The sequence below is a fragment of the Podarcis cretensis genome, assembly GCF_951804945.1.
Source record: "Podarcis cretensis genome assembly, chromosome: Z".
Lineage (NCBI taxonomy): Eukaryota > Metazoa > Chordata > Lepidosauria > Squamata > Lacertidae > Podarcis > Podarcis cretensis.
In genome coordinates, this window is record NC_137184.1 from 29,944,759 (window position 1) to 29,960,883 (window position 16,125).

At 43.0% G+C, this 16,125-nt stretch overlaps 1 protein-coding gene across 3 annotated transcripts in view; it reads left to right on the forward strand.

Annotated features, from left to right (window-relative positions):
• LOC307207623 (connector enhancer of kinase suppressor of ras 2-like) overlaps positions 1 to 16,125 on the forward strand; it is a 331,548-nt gene that overhangs the window by 215,816 nt on the left and 99,607 nt on the right. For all 3 annotated transcript variants that reach the window (XM_079961622.1, XM_079961621.1, XM_079961620.1), the window contains exons 12-13: positions 8,725 to 8,811; positions 10,051 to 10,304. In XM_079961622.1, coding sequence (XP_079817748.1) covers positions 8,725 to 8,811; positions 10,051 to 10,304 — 341 coding nt within the window. The remainder of the gene's footprint in view (positions 1 to 8,724; positions 8,812 to 10,050; positions 10,305 to 16,125) is intronic.

Consider the following 16,125-nt stretch of genomic DNA (forward strand, 5'->3'; position numbering starts at 1 on the left):
GAACTGTCTTTTCTCTGCATCCTTTGAAATGAGAATTTCCAAAGTGTTGGTTGCTCCCAAAAGGATTAGACATGACAGTCATTTCTAGAATTTATAGCACGGATTCTAGTAGCTGTTTTAAGGCTTCCCCTTGCCCCCCGGCAATCTCCCTGGTCTTTTTCTAACACATTAAATAGATAGCTCCATAGGCATCATAAGGAAAGTGTGAAGGCTGAGTTTTGTGATTTGATGCATTTGATACATTTTAGTGAGATGGATGCATTCATAAAAATCTTGTGGACTATCGACTTATGCTTTCTATATTCCTTTTAGCGTGCAAACATATCTTTCCATGGCTCCTTCAAAGCTTCTGCAAAACACAGAGGAACTGTGTGGAGTACTATGCAACCCTAAAGATGAACAGATTGATTGATTTATAAGCTCTTGGGGGTGGAGGGGAAGAGGCCATGACATCAGTTTAAGTCACAACAAATGTAATACTTTTCAAAGTGACACAAAATCTCATGTTGGTTAGCAAAACAAGGGATGGGGAATCTGTCAGTTCCTCAGTTCTGTTACTCATTTTTCCAATCTTAAGTTCAGCTCTTCACATTTCCACATCAGTTTGTGATTTTAAAGAAGATATTAAAAAGTCCTCATGAAAATGCATCAGAATTTTTGTGCAAATGTATCCTAATATGCACATTTTGTATTCAGTTTTGCCTACTGATGTGAATTTTTGTATCTTATTTTCACTAATATGTGCATTTTTGTTCACATTCATTGTGAATCTTGAAAGATGGTTGTGCTTCAGTTCACACATTCTTTCTGAAAGTGCAGATGAACTTGGCCCCCCTTTATATGCAACCTGAATTGATTTTCTGCTCCATCCTTAGCTGCAATGCATTCTCATAGCTACCCATTGAGAACCAAGTTGCTCCTTTAGATAATAGTAACAACAGCAAGTGCAATACTTTTCTTAGGACTGACTAACTACATCAAAAAGCGGTGACCAAGCTGTTGAATTATCCAGAATGCTTCTGAAGGCTGAAAGCTTAATGAAACAAAAAACAAAACAGAAAGAGGATTGTTGAGAGGAAGGATATCGCTGACAGCATGAAAAGCTCCTGCCTTTCTTAAGATGGAAAGGAGGAGGTTTTGTGCAGATGTGGAAACACATAGAAGTTATCACATACTTAGGTATTAGGGATAAATTCGATTCAGTTCGCATTTTAATGAGAACCTACCTAATTTGCTCTTCCCAAAACAATATGCAGATCAAAATGCAGTCGCACTTTTTCCTAATTTTGTCATGCAATTCTCCAAGCAAAAAATGTACATAAAACTGCATATGTTAGGGGAAAACTTAGAAATGTGTTTATTGCTGAAAATAACGTACAACAATGCAAACATACAAAAACAATGCAATACAATATACAAAACATTTGGGGGCAGTGCTTGCAGATCCAATGCTCTGGTTGCTGCTGCATTCCAGGGTCACGGCCACAACTTAGGAGGAGCCCTTGAAGCACAGAGCTGGGTTTGGAACAGTTGAGGAGGTGTAAAAGATAAGGAATTAAGAGTTTGGCTGCTGGGAACCCTAACTGGAGGGAGATATGAATCCTTAAAGGAGTTTTATTACATGTGGGTGATTTTCTCTCCTTATTGCGTACAAATCAGCACTTGGCTGAGGTGTGTTATTCGATTGACACTGGAGAGCAGAACTTAAGTAGGACTTAATACAACTACCATCTTCATTCTCTGCTTTTTCCCTGAGCCACAAAAATCTCGTTGGCATTTTGCCTTAATAGTAGGATCAAAGCAAAGATGGAATGGCTTTGCCTTAAAAAAAAAAAAAGTGAGCCAATAAGGTGGATTTGGCTTGCTTTCATAAAGTCTGAGTGAACAATGACTTCTAGCTAAGACACCAGCTACATTATACTAGAGCTGGGTTCCAGTAGCGTTTGGATTTTCTTCTGATCTTCACATTTGGTCTGCGGCATCTCTTTGAAGGAAAATATATTAGCAGATGAAAGCTGCTTTCTTAAAAATTGCGGGGTCATTTCACCTATAACATTAATGCAACGTGTTTGTGCTGCAGCCCAACCACATCATTTTAATAATGTTTCATAGATACCTGCATGCCTGAAAACTTTTGGTAAACAACATGCAGTCATTGCTTGAGCTTCCACAACTTTAAGCACCAGGCAAAAACATTCATCTTCTCTCAGGCCATTGGCTAATTAAACAATTTATGGCATTTGAAATGTGGGCATTTATGGCATTTGAAACCCACATTTGGCTGGGTTGCCCAACACTAATAATAATAATAATGATGGCTTCCAACACTAATAATAATAATAATAAAACATTAATAGTAACAATCTGATCCAATATAAAAGTCACAATAAGTTTAAAATAAACAACTAATATCAAATAAAGCAATATTCAATAATCTGTTAGAATCCAATAGTAAACAGTAAAATTAAACATCAGCAAATAATAATTAAACAGTTTACACTTATCAATTACAATAAAGAATTACTAATCTACAATCACAATGCATAAAATACCACAAAGCATACAAAACCAAGTACAAGGATCAAATTAAGAAACAAGGACACACAACTTATAAAATTAATTTTCAAAAATATCCCTGAACTCCTCTCTCCCCAGCTGCTTCTGCTGTTCTCAAAGTCATGGTCTGGAACAGGCTCCCAAAGAGGGCTGGAGGGTTGGGCAAGGCAGGTGGAAAAGCCATTGCCTACAGAAAATCTCTCTCAGATGGAGCAATTCTCATTTTGAACAATTTTGTTGTTGTTTAGTCATTTAGTCATGTACAACTCTTCGTGACCCCATGGACCAGAACACACCAGGCACTTCTGTCTTCCACTGCCTCCCGCAGTTTGGTCAAACTCATGCTGGTAGCTTCGAGAACACCGTCCAACCAACTCGTCCTCTGTCGGCCCCTTCTCCTTGTGCCCCCCATCTTTCCCAACATCAGGGTCTTTTCCAGGGAGTCTTCTCTTCTCATGAGGTGGCCAAAGTATTGGAGCCTCAGCTTCACGATCTGTCCTTCCAGTGAGCACTCAGGGCTGATTTCCTTCGGAATGGATAGGTTTGATCTTCTTGCAGTCCATGGGACTCTCAAGAGTCTCCTCCAGCACCGTAATTCAAAAGCATCAATTCTTCGGCGATCAGCCTTCTTTATGGTCCAGCTCTCACTTCCTCCTCCTCCTTCCCTGTCCATCTGGCTGGGTTTCCCCAGTTCTGGGTCCATAACTTCTCAAGTGGGAACCAGTGTGGTGTAATGGTTAGAATGAGGGACTAGGTTGTTGGAAACCAGGGTTCAAATCCCTACTCAACCAAGAAGCTCACTTCATGTCCTTGATGCAGTTATTATATCTCAGCCTCACCAGACGGTTGGTGTGAGGATAAAATGGAGAAAGGGAGTACCATATATGTCTCCCTGGAGTCCTTGAAGGAAAGGTGGGATATAATTATAATTAGCAGTAGTAGGACCCTTTCCCTAATAATAATAATAATAATAATAATTATAATTATAATAATAAAATAAAAATAAAAATACCAACAGATTTAGCCCAAATTTTGGAGCAGAGAAACTGACTCCCCATTTTCAGATTTCAGGGTTGGGGGCAAAATTTACAAAAGCTACCATATTTTTTGCCCCAGAATGCCACTCAGAGTGAAACAATGTCAAGCTGTAGCATCATTGGAGGTATTTTGAGGAAATAAACAAAGCAGCCATAATCCTAGGAAGAGCCTAGAAGAACAAAGGTGAGCTTTACAGCCCCATTTTTGAAATTTGCTACATCCCTGAAATGAGATGGATTCACCTCAAAGCTGCAAACAAATTGTCTATTTGTTCAGTCCTAATTTTAACCCTTGACCCTGAGTGTTTTTACGCCCATCTTGAACACTTTAGGCATAGCTGTTGGGCTATGGGAACATGGGTGACCTATGCCCACAAGGGGAAAAGGTGCAGAGCTGTGTTTTATGTTCTGCCAAATTAAGAGTTTCTCTCCTGTCATTCTAATATACTGTGCCACACAAAGGTGCTTTGCAGACAGGTAGCTCAGAGCAGGAGAGAGAGTGATTGAGAGAGAGAGAGGTTGCTGTAAACAACCTGCAGTCTCCTGGGATGCAGATGGGGTAACTTGAGACAATAACAAAGCAAAGGTGGTTGGAGAAGAAAGGAAAAGGAAGTATGTAATTGATGAAATATTGCTTTGTAGGAAACAGCCTATTGCAGATGATGTCATTCTCTGAACTGATATTTCTATTTCATTTGTTTATTTTGGCACATCCATGATCCGATCCTCCCAACTTGATTTTTTAATTCAGTAACAAAAGTGCTAGCAAAAGTTTAGATCAAGTGGGAGGCTATTTCAGGTATAGACAAATTGCATTAGTGCTAGAGCTAGTGGAGAAAGTTGCTGGTGAGCAGGTGCATGGCTGGGGTTGTGTCCAACTAAGCTCAGCTCAGAATAGACCCAATGGAATGAATGAACAGGTTATGTCCATTGATTTCAGAGAGTATGATTTACATTGGACATCAACCCTAGTCTCTCTCTTTCAGTTGATTTATGCATCCATCTTCATAAGTGCACTCCAAAGAGTCAAAAGTCCATCCTGTATATCATCCTACTTCTTCCTAGGGATGGCTGGTCACTTCAGTTTCTATGCACCCCAGTGCAAACTGACCTGATGTGCACCTCTAGAACTAATCCGTTGATTGGGATGTAAACACGGGCAAAATGTGGATCGACCATAAATAAACTGATCCATTCCTGTCTCTCATGTTCTTCTAGCAAGAACATAAGCAGGCAGGAACATAAGAAGTTGTCTGATGTTGCGTCAGACCTCTGGTTCATCTAGCTCAGTACTGTCTACACTGACTGGCAGCATCTCTCACAGCCCTACCTGGAGATGCCAGGGGTTGAACCTGGGACCATCTGCATGCAAAACTGAGCTATGGCACTTCCCCAGTAAGGCAACAGCCCTCTTCCCTGGTGTGTCACTGCTGACAGTTAGTATTCCATGACATACTGCTTTTGAACCTGGAAGTCCTATTTAGCTATTTGTGGCTAATAGTTGCTGGTAGATCTCTCCAGCACTTCTCGTCCTTCTCTCAAGCAAAGTTACCTTTGCAAAGGGGTGTGGGGAACCAGTGATAGGGTGGGCTTAGTGGATGTGGGTGGGGCAGCAGATGTGATTCTAGTAGGCTATGGTCCAGCCATGCACAACAAGAAGTTTCTACACTTGCATTTCTCCATCCAAGCAAGAGGCATCATTACAGTTCAAGGATACATTCACATCAGGCAAAAGAACTGGATAATGTGAAGTAAGACCAGTGAGGGGTGTGGCCTGAGAAGGAGGCTTGGCTTTGGGAGAGTCCCAAGGGCCAGAAAGAGAAGACCAGGGGCCACATTTAGCACATGGGCCAGAGTTTCCCAGTCCTGCTCTTGAGCATAGGTTTTCTCCTCACCTACAAGATAGGTTTGCTCAAGTAGCAAGGAAATTTGGTTGAAGTCCCCATATTTGCTTTGTGTTTTAGGGTTCTGAGGAAAAAAAACCTATTTAGAATGACTCAAACTTTTCCTTAGACTCCTCTTAGAAAGCTCAGAAAACCTGAATCTATTACGAGCCAGGGAGCACTCATCTGTCACTATCACCAGGTTGAACACATCAAATAACAATTCTGAAAATTCTACTCTTGTGAAAATTTTGCGTGTGCCTTGTAAACAATAGTTCTGGGCATGTGATGCCACAGTTCAGGAACAAAGATTATCTGCTAAAATAATGGGGATTTTTAACATATATGGTACATTTCTCTTAAAAATGCTTGCAGGGAAACAGGGTTTGATATTTGAAAAGGGAAAGCTGATATGTTGATCTTTTGGAACGAATGAAGCACAGCTATATGCAGGTAGGTAGGACCATAAAAAGCTGTCCTATATTGAGTCAGAGCATTGGTCCATTGAGTATGGTCTGCACAGATTGGCAGTGGGATTGCCAGGGTTTCGACCAGGAGTCTTTCCCTGGCCCTTGAAGATGCTGAAGGCTGAAGCTAAGACCTTCTGCATTCAACTATTGAGCTATCGTCTAGCTCCAAGTACACAAACCACATTGTACATTTAGTGATATGAAGATTCTGGAGTGCAGATGGTATGCTTCTGAGTCTTGTGCTTCCCCCATCTCTCCCCCCCCCCCCGGCTGCCGCCGCCTCTCTGTTCTAATATATAACTGATTATTGCAAAGTTCATAGTAATAAGGCAACAAGATAAATAAAAACCTAATTGCTTTCATCATATTCTGCAAGATTGTAATCGGGGAGTGGGGTGCAACCTGGCCTCTTCAAAGCATGTAATGACATTCTGAATTAATGGCATCTCATTTAGCAGGCGGAAGAATCGGTGAATATGTGTCACAAATCAGTAAACAGCAAGCTTCATTTATCCATCTGCGTAGCTGCGCATTGAATCTTTGTTGGTGTGTATGTGTGTGTTGCTTTCTCCTTATACACACAGAGAGAGAGAGAGAGCACAAAATTGAGGAAATGAGCTATTGGAGTGGAAGAAAAGAGAAAAGAAATTCTTGATTTTGTTCAGTATTTTTTTTTTTCTCCAGCTCTGGGTTTATTTTGGGAGCTAGAAGATTGGTCAATGTCTAATGTTTCAGAAAATAACCCGAATGTCTCAAGCGAACAAGCCACAAAACCAGAGCCAGACTGACATTTGCTAAGGTGGTGTGTGTGTGTGTGTGTGTGTGTGTGTGTATAAAAGTCGACTGTGTGTTTCAGATGAGAGTTGACTCATGAACTGGAGGGTGGTTTTTATGTGTTGATGATAATGTGCACTGACAATGTCAGAAATATGATCCCACATAGCCAGTTTTACAGAACTGCTTCTCCCTTAATGCTGCCACTTCTCCAGCTTCCCTTTGCTTTCTCGGTTGAGAATTAAAAGTGTTGAAATACACAGCCAGTGTGATGACAGGGCACACTTGAAAGATTTGTATGAATAAAACATCGGTTTTAGATCTATGTTTCAAATCAACTTAGATATAGTCTTGGAGATCATTCTACAGCATTCAGCATCACAATGGAGGAGAGTCCATGATTCTTCAGAGACAGGTTCGCCTGTTTCTTAACCCAGTGGTTAGGCATAGGACAGAATAGGACAAGTATAATTGGCCACTGTGAAACGTGCGTTGGTGACCTCATTGTTAGACTATTGTAATGTGAGGCTTCCGTTGCAGCTGATCTGGAGGCTGAACGATATCCTGTCGCTTACTTACAGAGTTCTCAATAACTCTGGACCAGGTTACCCAAAAGACTGTCTATCCCTCCGCTGCCCAGTAACAGCATTAAGTTTGACAAATGGAACTTGGTTAGTTTTGCAACAGAGCTTGATGGTTATCAACTCATGGTAACACAAGGGTGGGATTTTTCACCATTACCACCAAAATTGTGGAATGCTCCACTTGATTAAATACAGGAGTCCCCACTGGATATTGGCATTCCATCATTTATTGAAGACACACCTGTTCAGATGAACATTTCTCCAATCTCCTTGATTGAATACCCTGCTTTGATTGCTGTTTTAACTGTTGTGGTTATTTATTACTTATTTTAACTATGGGTGTTTTAATGTGGTTATTTTACTATGCATTTTAATTGCAGGTTACTGTATTTTGATAATTTGTTTTATCATTATTTTTTTGCCATTGGTTTTTATTTTTCTGTGAACTGCCTTGGGCTTTCTTCTTGAAATTAAACGAGGACAAATAATAATAGTAATAGTAACAACAACCACCACCACCACCACCACCGGGGGATTTTAGTTCAAAAATTAAAAGAATAACACATGACGTGAGTGAAACTGGATTGAGGTTCAGCCTAAAGTCAGCTTCTATCACCCCTGACAAGCACTATTTTTCTCTACATGTTGCTTTTAAGGAACGCAGGAACAAGCAAAACAGAGATAATATAGAATATACCCCTTTAAACAGTCATGCCCTCCCCAAGAATCCGGGGAGCTGTAGTTAGTTAAGGGTACCAAGACTTGTTAGGAGACACCCATGTTCCCTTCAGGACGCTCCAATTCCCAGAGTTCCTTGAGAAGGATTGACTGTTAAAACATCCTGTTTTAAAGTAGTGCAATACTGCTTTAAATGATATTGAAGACTGGGCCATATTCTCATTCTAAAGCAAGAATAGAGAACCTGAGGCCCTCCAGTTGTTGTTGAACTACCACTGCTGCTATTTCTGAACACTGGCTGTGCTGACTGGGGCTGATGGGAGATGGAGTGCAACACCACTTGGAAGGCCACAGGTTCACCATATTTCTCCTACAGAGGAAGCGAGAACTTATTTTTCCCTGCAGGCCTTGCCTTCTGAATAGGGGAGTGAACAGGCGAACCACTGGCTACTTGCTATTTTACAAAATAAAAAAATTCCTTCCAGTTGGTCTTTAAGGTGCTACTGGAAGAAATTTTTTTATTTTGTTTTGACTATGGCAGACCAACACGGCTACCTATCTGTAACTGCTATTTTACAGTTCCATTACATTCCAGAGACTAGAACCAGGTACCGTCAACTGCGTCAAATTGCTAAGATTTTCCTGCCAACTCCACATGCACAGTGCCTTTCTAATGCTAACTAATTCTTCTTTTAATGAATTCCAGAATGTTGATTGGCTTCCCTTTGCACTTTCCCCCCAGGTGATCTGAGGCCAGTTTCTATGCCTACAGAATACAGCTGGATAGGAGAATCAAAAGAGCCAAATATGTTCAAGAGGGGTAGCCGAGGTGAGTGTATGCACAAGTGCAAGGACTTGAAATGGATTTGCAGGACCCAACCTATTGCTGTGACTGTTATTTGTTTAAACCGTTCTTGATTCTGAATGTTACAGTGCTGAAACCCACCATGGGCCATGCTGGTAAAGAGCAGGAAATACTGTTACAACTACAAAAAACATTATTCTGGGGTTTGTGTATACACACATAAGCACACATGCATACCCTCTAACATGTCACAACGAAAAGCTGGGTTGCCATCTTCCAGGGCCACACTCCCTTGTGAGTCACATGACCTGCAAGAGATCACGGCTCTGAAAAAGTGCAAGATTTATAGGGGCAAGATTGCAGTGCAAAATTGTACGAGATCGCAGTGCCCAGAATGGCCACTGTGCTCTTACAGAAAAAATGGGATGTCCTGGTTTTTCTGGGACAGTTTAGGGGTATGCACATGGTTACGGGTTTATACATATGACCTTTGCTAATCTAGCTCATTTGCTTCCTTCAAAAGTCCTCAGACATTTCACCCAAGCAAGAGCCTCTAAATCAGGGTTGGGAAACCTGTGACACACCAGACATTGTTGGACTAGAACTGCCATCATCCCTGATCATTGACCATGCTGGCTGGGAACTGATGGGGCCCGCTGTTGGCAACATCTGGAGGGCCACAGATTATCCTACTCTAAATTGACCTCAGAATTTCACTTCAGTTCAAACTATGACAGTGATTCAATTTTGTAGACTTTTTGGACATGGTTTCGGAGGACCCGTGCAATAAATGCAAGAACAAAGAGACAATGCCTCTGTTTATTTCCCCAGGGGAAAGGACAAAAGGAATGTGCATTTTGTAGTTATCATGCCATACAGAGCTGTGGTTTGTTGTGCCAAAAAACAGTAATTTTAAAAGGATTGTTTTTGTTTCTGGGAAGGAAGGCTCTTTGGATCAATAGACTGGGAAGAGCTGATAGAATAGCTGTGTTTCATTTCCTTTTTGTGTGTGTGTTTGTGCATCTTAAAAAAACATTCAGGTCTAAAAATGACATGCAGTTGTGCGAACCATTGTGGCTTGTGGGTTCCCCTGAAAATGTCACGTTAAAGGCATCAAGAAAAGCTGCTTGGGGCTTCTCTTTATGTATCCCCACCCCACTCCTGGTCACAAAAGTATGTTTGAGTTTCCATCAGCATTGAACCAAAGCTTGCTACCTTCTTTAGCTTTTTATTCCTCATTTTTTCTCCTTCACCCCATAACAGACTCTGAGAATTCACTCCTGCGATACCTGAGTGATGACAAAATATTGGTGATCCAGGAAGAGCCATTGACTCAGAAGGACAACAAGCGGGATACGGGTCGCAGGTCAAGGAAAAAGGGCAAGAACAGTGGCAGCCCCAACTATCCCATAAGCCCATCCATGTTGACCTCTTCTATAAACGTACGGCTTGAATCCGGACAGCAAGATGCCTTGAATTTCTCCTTAGCTGAGAGCAACACTGTTCCACTTTATCACGTAAGATTCCTTAACGTACATTTGATTTTTGTGGTTTGGTTTGTGCCAACGAGATGGGATGAGCCAAGAAGATGGACCTGAGATGACTATATATGTATATATACCCTTTCGGCTTGTCACATCTTCCTGAGGAGAAAGTTCCACAAATGTGGTACCACCACCAAGGCATCCATGTTCCTCATATTTACCAATTGAATATTTGCTAATGATGAGCCAGAGTGTGAGGCCTGTGATGGTCATCTTAAGGCTCAAGACAGATTCATGTGGTAGCCCACTGGGGGCCTTATAAACTGTCATGTTTGCATCCCACCCTTTCTCCGACGAGCTCAGCTCAGCATATATGGAGCTATCTCTTCGCATTTTATCCTCTAGAGGGGTCTGTGAGATTGGTTAGGCTGAGGTTGCATCAGTTTGTTTTTTAAAAGGTGCTGAGAATTGTAGCTCTGTGAGAGGTCAACCACATTTTCCAGGCTTCTTTGGGGAAAGTCATGTGCTTTAAATGTGGGCGTGACCTGCATCACAGTGACCAAACCTTTGGCTCTCCCTCCCTCCAAGATGACTCTGCACTTGCTCATGCCAGTAAAGGTAAAGGGACCCCTGACCATTAGGTCCAGTCGTGGCCGACTCTGGGGTTGCTGCGCTCATCTTGCTTTACTGGCCGAGGGAGCCGGCATACAGCTTCCGGGTCATGTGCCCAGCATGACTAAGCCACTTCTGGCGAACCAGAGCAGCGCACGGAAAAACCATTTACCTTCCCGCCGGAGCAGTACCTATTTATCTACTTGCCTTTGGCGTGCTTTTGAACTGCTAGGTTGGCAGGAGCAGGGACCAAGCAAGGGGAGCTCACCCCGTCGCAGGGATTCGAACCGCCGACCTTCTGATCGGCAAGTCCTAGGCTCTGTGGTTTAACCCACAGCACCACCCGCGTCCCTCTACTCATGCCAGAGCACCATTTAAAAACAAACAAACAAAAAAACACACAACGGAATTATTTTCTAGATCTTGGTAGCTTAAGGTTTCCTGCACAGCTGTGTGTTTTCTGTCTTACTATATTAACTCGGCTGTTGTTTAAAGTCTCAAACCAGGCAGGATGTATACCTGAGGAAGAAGTGTCATTTTATTGTCTCTGAAATGAGACACTGGCTCTTACTAGAGTATTTTTAGCAAACATTGACAATCTCTAACAAAGGCTGGAGTTTCCTTCGCCCTTGCTTGCTCTGTGATAATCTTTCTGGGTCAGAAAAGACTCAGGGGGGGAGGGGGAATAGATTTATACAAATGCATTGCGGGAAGAGGACCCAGTCAATCCATCATGGCGATGAGGCAATCATGTCACTGGAAGAGCGACAGGGAAATCATAACGCTGGCTTCAAGCTCATCATTGCAATTTACAAGTTTGATTTAACTGCTCCAAAGGTGTCACAAATCTTCGAAGCCTCTGTGTCGGGTTTATATAGCAGCGATCTTGTTGGTAGAAGGGTTGGTACCGTTTGGTGAGCCTTGTGATAATGAACTGGCATACTGTGTCAGAAAGTGAGGAAGCATGGATTGAAAAGAAGCTTGTAACTTATTCCAGGCTTCAGTGTTCTTTTGTGCTATTGTCAGGGCTGGAGTCAGATGCAGGGCATCAATAAAGGAAGCAGATCTATGTGGTCAGTGAAATTAACTGTTTACTCAAAGAAATGAACATACAACTCAGCCTAGTGGTCTCATCAACACTTCCTATGGAGCCGTTGCCAGGACTGAAGGTCTCTGCTTTCTGCCCTCTCTAAGTCTCCTCCTCTCCCAGATGTTTCCTAAGCAATCTCGAACTGCACCTGCACACCTCTGGCTCTGTTCTGCTCTTCTTATTACTCTGCAAGTTCTCAGAGACCAGGGTGAGGGGAGTTTGTCACAGCAGGAGAGGAAGACTCCTGGAATTCTTTTGCAGTCCCTTGACCCTCCTCCTCTGCTTCAGCCTGAACTGCTCCCTGTCACAGGCTCTTCCTGCTCACTAAACCATGTTGCATCCAGAAGCTCCTCCCTGCCTCTGACCTCTCCTCAGTGTCCCCCCACCAATCCCCTGGCTCTGAGCTTTCTTCTGGGGGTTCCCTGGCGGGTGCCTCCCACCATTCTTCTTCGCCCAGCCAGTTCATGACAGTTATTGTACATTGACTCCAGAAGAGAGGTGTAGATAAATTTTAGTAGCTCCTGTGGATTTCCCATATGGTTCCTGTTCAAAACTGGCTACCTTCCTTCTTTTAAAGTTACTGGGTAAATTTATAGCATTCTCCTGAAGATGACTTAAGGCATATTCTCACAACCTTTGGGCATGTGGCAAGCAGGGGAAGAGAGCTTGAGCTGCCCATGCATGCTGACTCCTAACCATCATGTCTGGGATTCCACTTGGATGTGCCACTGCTGGAAGCCCTCTTGGTAGTTCTTCCTCCCACAGAAGTGTGAAGAATGTTGACCCAGGAGAGAGATCTTTCTCTGTGGCAGCCACTGACGTGGAATTCTCTGCCGACAAAGGTGTGCATCTTGGTTGTGCAGCTTCTGTCATGTGCTGGAGACATGTAGATCCCAGACATGGTGCGTTGTGTGGAGGCCACATTAGAATCCTAGGCCCGCTTTGCAAATGTAAACAGCCGAGCCAACCACAGCCAGAGACTCTTAGCTTTTTCTATGAGAATAAGGCAGTTTAACCAACCCCTGGACAGAGGTTTCAGAGTCACCATAGCAAAATTCCTAGTGCATTTTGTGTGTGTTACTGTGGCTTATATTTCTTCCCCCTAAAAAAAAAACACCTGCACTCAACTATCTCCACCTGCTTCACCAAAATTTCCGTTTATGTCCCTTGAAGCGCTCCCACTGAATGTGTTCTAGCATGTGAATTTCTGACAGCACACACACACACACACTCCTGAAGCTACTCAAAATGATAACCCCTGAGACATAATTAAGCTGTTATGCGCCAGAATTCAGCTTTGTTATACTTCATTAGTCCCAGTAAACAAAAAGCATTTAGTTTTAAGACCACAATATCTACGAGCATGAATATGCAACAGAAAATGATGGTTCCTATTTTCCTTCTTTACTTTCTGCTGCAGTGTGCAGCTATGCTATCACACTTGTCACATTTCCTTTTGTCTTTTGCCTCACATCTAGCCATCTTAGCGTGGGTAACCATCCCTGGGTAACTTTACCAGGGTAACCTTACCAGGAATGATGGGAGCTGTAGTCCCAACAACATCCAGAGGGCCACACCCCTCCTTTCCCCAGAATTGCAGGCTCTTGGTTGGTTGGCTTCTTCCTCTGATACTGGGTTCATACAGCAGGAGCCTCTCATGATGCTCCAAAGTATAGTTGGAATATAATCAAATCTTCTAATGCTCCCACACATAAAATACTCCATAAGTAAATGTCAACAGTGTTGCTGGATCAAATGAAGCATCAGTCTGTTCCACCATCCTGTTTCACACAGTGGTCAGAAGGATTATTCTGGGAAGCCCATGATGGGAGTAGGAAGGCAATGACACTCACTTCTACCAGCAGAGAGACATAACCAGTAAAATACCCCTGTATAGTAGAGACCGATTCATTAGGGCAAGTTTGCCCTGCCAACTTAGTTTACCCCTAGCCAGCCAGCCTCCCTGCCTACCTCCTTTTTACAACCAGTCTACAGAATGGCACTGATTGTCAGCTTCCTCCTTAGTCTATATCACCATTTTAGAATTCAGCAGGGAAGATGGGGATAAAACCAGAGTTAGTTGTTGGTTCTCCCTGTCATACTCTCTAGCTTCTCCGGCCATTTGCTCTTGCTCCCCTTCCTTCTGGCCTTTCTGCTTTCTGCCCTACCAGTTCCCAGCGCGCACCAACTTTCACTGTAGTTAACTTTCTTCTTAAGAGACTGTGGTGTCTCTCTCAGTCTGTTTTCCTCCCTTTGGATAACTTTCTCATATGGTTATGGGTTGAAGATTTAATCCTTGGTAGTTCCTCTTGCCTGAAACGATTATAATTAGGTTGGTCAGGCACAAAAGATGACAGGGTTTCTGCACCTTTAGTAGCTGTATGGTGTAAGGTAAAGGTAAAGGTACCCCTGCCCGTACGGGCCAGTCGTGTTCGACTCTAGGGTTGTGCGCCCATCTCACTTAAGAGGCCGGGGGCCAGCGCTGTCCGGAGACACTTCCGGGTCACGTGGCCAGCGTGACGAAGCTGCACTGGTGAGCCAGCACCAGCGCAGCACACGGAAATGCCGTTTACCTTCCTACCTTACCTATTTATCTACTTGCACTTAGGGGTGCTTTCGAACTGCTAGGTGGGCAGGAGCTGGGACTGAAAGACGGGAGCTCACCCCACCGCGGGGATTCGAACCGCAGACCATGCGATCGGCAAGTCCTAGGCACTGAGGTTTTACCCGCAGCGCCACCCGCGTCCCTAAGAGCTGTATGGTGTAGAAGAGGAAATTTCTGATGCAACAGAGGACTATTGTCCTATTGGCAATGCTGAAGTAAGATTGAACTGCCAGGCCATTTTGCTAAATATGGAACGGGATGGAACCTCTTGTCTGCCTTAGGCAGGGATATCTGAGAATTCAGAATGAAACAGAAATGGAGTGGAAATTGCCAGTGCTTATTTGTCCTGTTTCCAGGATTAAAAAAAAAAAAAATCAATCCCATGAATACAGTTGGTATTCCCCATTGTTGTTGCCTTCAGTCTTCAAACAATATGTAATTGATTATGTCTTCCACCCCTTATGCATTGTGTTTCCTTTGCATTGGAATGAATGGGTGGACTAACACAATGAAAATGTGATTTACGTAATTAATTGCGTGGATTATGTAATTTTGCCACAGTTGACAGCAACGTGAATAACGCGTTGCTGTTTTTTTGTAGCAAAACATGAACTGCAGCGGAATGGAATAGTGCTGCATGCAACAAATGCAGAGTGGAATGGAAAACGATGCCTTCCTACATGCCTAGCCCTCAGGCACCAAACGTCTTGGGCCAGCTGTGCCCAGGTGCCTACTTTGTTGAGTTTTAGGTAGCAACTTTAAGCTGTAACATAGGGCTGCAGTCTAAAAGCCTGGGTGAATAAAACTATCTTAGACTGTTGCCTAAAACTCTGCAAAATAAGCATTGAGCAGTCTCACTTAAGTAAGACTGACTTTCAAGTAGATATTATAGGATTGTACTGCTAGCTATTGTTCTAGTCTGTTTTACAAAGCAATTCTCTGGTGGCTGGTTGTAGGGAAAGCCTGTGGTGGAGGGACTGCTACTCCCAAAGCCCCACCAGGCTTGTTCCTTTTGTTTGATCTTGTGGTGTTCTGTGTCGCTGGCTTTTGCCGCAATAAAACTTGACTTGACTTTGCATCTCCAGGACTGGCAAAGTTTCCATTTCACTTTGGAAGTATGTTTAGGAAATTAGATGGATCTAGCAGCTCCCCAATACATTTTTTACATGCCCCCAGAAACCCATTTCTCAAAGAAGGTCCACAGTATCCAATGGCCTCCCAGATATTTTGGAGGGAAGCTATATTTTAAACTCATTTAGGACTCCTTTTTGTGGGCTTAATCTGCAACATGTGATCGACAAAATAGTGCATTAGTGGTGGATTTTTACTGGACTATCCAAACATCACTCAACTTTATTAAATGTGATGTCTCCCTAAAGTTATCACATTATTGCCATCTGGACAAAAGCAGCATGAAGAATCCTCATCATCATTATCATCAGTGCTGTTTTCCTAGATCGGTGCTATTTTATGCAGCATTCCACAGGACAGGCACAACTACTGAGAAGGCCCTCTGCCTGGTTCCCTGTAACTTTACTTTTCGCAGT